The sequence below is a fragment of the Penaeus monodon genome, chromosome 34, assembly GCF_015228065.2.
Source record: "Penaeus monodon isolate SGIC_2016 chromosome 34, NSTDA_Pmon_1, whole genome shotgun sequence".
Taxonomy (NCBI): domain Eukaryota; kingdom Metazoa; phylum Arthropoda; class Malacostraca; order Decapoda; family Penaeidae; genus Penaeus; species Penaeus monodon.
In genome coordinates, this window is record NC_051419.1 from 8,012,021 (window position 1) to 8,013,968 (window position 1,948).

General features: G+C 38.9%; 1 protein-coding gene across 1 annotated transcript in view; it reads right to left on the bottom strand.

The window, feature by feature from the left end:
- LOC119594565 (cytochrome P450 2L1-like) overlaps window positions 1-1,948 on the bottom strand; it is a gene marked incomplete at its 5' end in the record, with an annotated part of 9,019 nt that overhangs the window by 3,582 nt on the left and 3,489 nt on the right. Inside the window, 4 exon segments of the mRNA XM_037943599.1 lie at window positions 19-133; window positions 840-1,039; window positions 1,353-1,571; window positions 1,833-1,948. Of these exon segments, the coding sequence (XP_037799527.1) occupies window positions 19-133; window positions 840-1,039; window positions 1,353-1,571; window positions 1,833-1,948 (650 nt within the window).

Below are 1,948 nucleotides of genomic sequence, written 5' to 3' on the forward strand. Positions count from 1 at the left end.
CCTAGAATAATATCTTACTGGTCATGTTTGACTGAGGGTCGTCCTTGCGAGCTTCCATCTCCAGCAGGTAAGCGTCGATGTAGTCTCGGGGATTCTCGGGGTCCAGCGTCTTCTGGTGCTGCTCTACGTATTTCTGCAGCAGAAGAAACAGGAAAATGAAGATTAACGCCTAATTATATACTTGATGGTATATATATATATTTTTTTAATGGGCCGATTATTCTAAGGAACGAAAGGGTGTTGTATTTGTTCACACGTTTTAAAGTAAAGTAGCCTTTAAAAAGAAATAATTTTCTTAATTTTTCTCTTTCATTCTTTCACTCACTGCTTAAGCAATATATCTATACTAATACACTTCTAAATATAACCGTCTATAGTAATGTCTCTCTAAAACTACTTGTTATGAAGGGATCATTCAGCCCATTCCTTCCACACCGTAAAGGAGAACACGTCTTTTATCGATAAGTGCTGGCGGATATCGGGTATCTTAATCCTAAGGCGGTACTCGAATGGTTAGTGGAACGAGAGGCGTGTTGAAATCTGGGTCACTCATCTTACCTTCCGTGCTAAATTACTTGATTTTTTTTCTGCGTTAATTTATTACTTGTGCGGTTTTTCATCAAATTGTAAATTGTTATCCTTGGTATATTTGGAAAATTATTATTGTGTTGATAATATCTAATTTATTCGTTACTTACCCAACATTATGATCTTTTTATCAAATACATAAATGTCCCATGGATTCAGGACTACGGGAGTAATTCATAAAATATGGTAATTTGCGAATTTGTGGACCTTTTATAATGGCGACAACACGCCATCTGTGAACAGCTACTCACACCCATCAGTTCGAGAACATAGTGCACATTCTTTTCTAAGTTTTCGATGCCCATCTTTTTCCGGACGAAGTTTGGCACGATGGGTATCAGCCAGGGCATGAGATCGAACCAGACCACCGGGCCTTGGAAGTCCTCAAACAGCGTAGTGATCATCTTGATTAAAGAATGGATTTCCGGCGAGTCCACTTCGAAGCGGTGATCTGAGGGAGGGGAAGGTGATCACATTGTGTAAATCCAGTCTGCTTAATTATCTAAATATGCGTTCAGTGGCGCGAAAAATACGTAATTGATAACTAATAAACAAATAAACAACGAAAAAAGTATTGAGAGTAAAGAATGAAACATACCGTGAAAAGATTTATAAATGTCGCTGTTTCAACCCAACACCTCCTATCTTGAAGTGGAATCCTAGTTGAATTTGAAATGTAGCCGATTGTTCTTTTTTCATCTTCTTCGTAGACAGAATAACCATAAAATAAACAAATAAACAAACGGAAATAAAAGGATGAATACCTGCTGCTAGTTTCCAGATGACGTTGAGGACTGCCACGGTAATAGAGGCAGGAGGAGGACCCGGTCGGTCTGTGTGTTTCTTGAAGTCTTCGACCAGACAGACGGCCTCGTACTGGATAGCTTTCTCCAGCCGGGTCTTGCCCATACCCAGGTCCTTCAGCTGGCGCAACGCGAACCTTCTGTTGTCGATCCACATTTGCCCGTTGGTGTTGGCGATACCTTAATGAGTGTTGGTGTATTTTAAGCATTTTTAATTGATTGTAGCATGAATAACGTGTTCATGTAAACACAATAAGTGTCACTATATACGGCAATAAAGATGTATAGCTAACGCAGAGAGTAATTCAGTAAGACAGTTTCTTAATCAATATCACAGACACAGGAAAAATATTTTACAAAAATATAATAACATATAACATTGCTGAATCGATATACTGTAACAGTGTAATGCGACAAAACTACAGACAACATCAAACCCACCGCTTTTAGTGTACTCGTTAAAGATGTCGAAGCTGTAAAAATCGGGTCTGTCTGCGAATTCAATCTTCGAGAAAGCGGACTTAATGAGCTTGTAGTCACAGAAGAAGATGAAGATC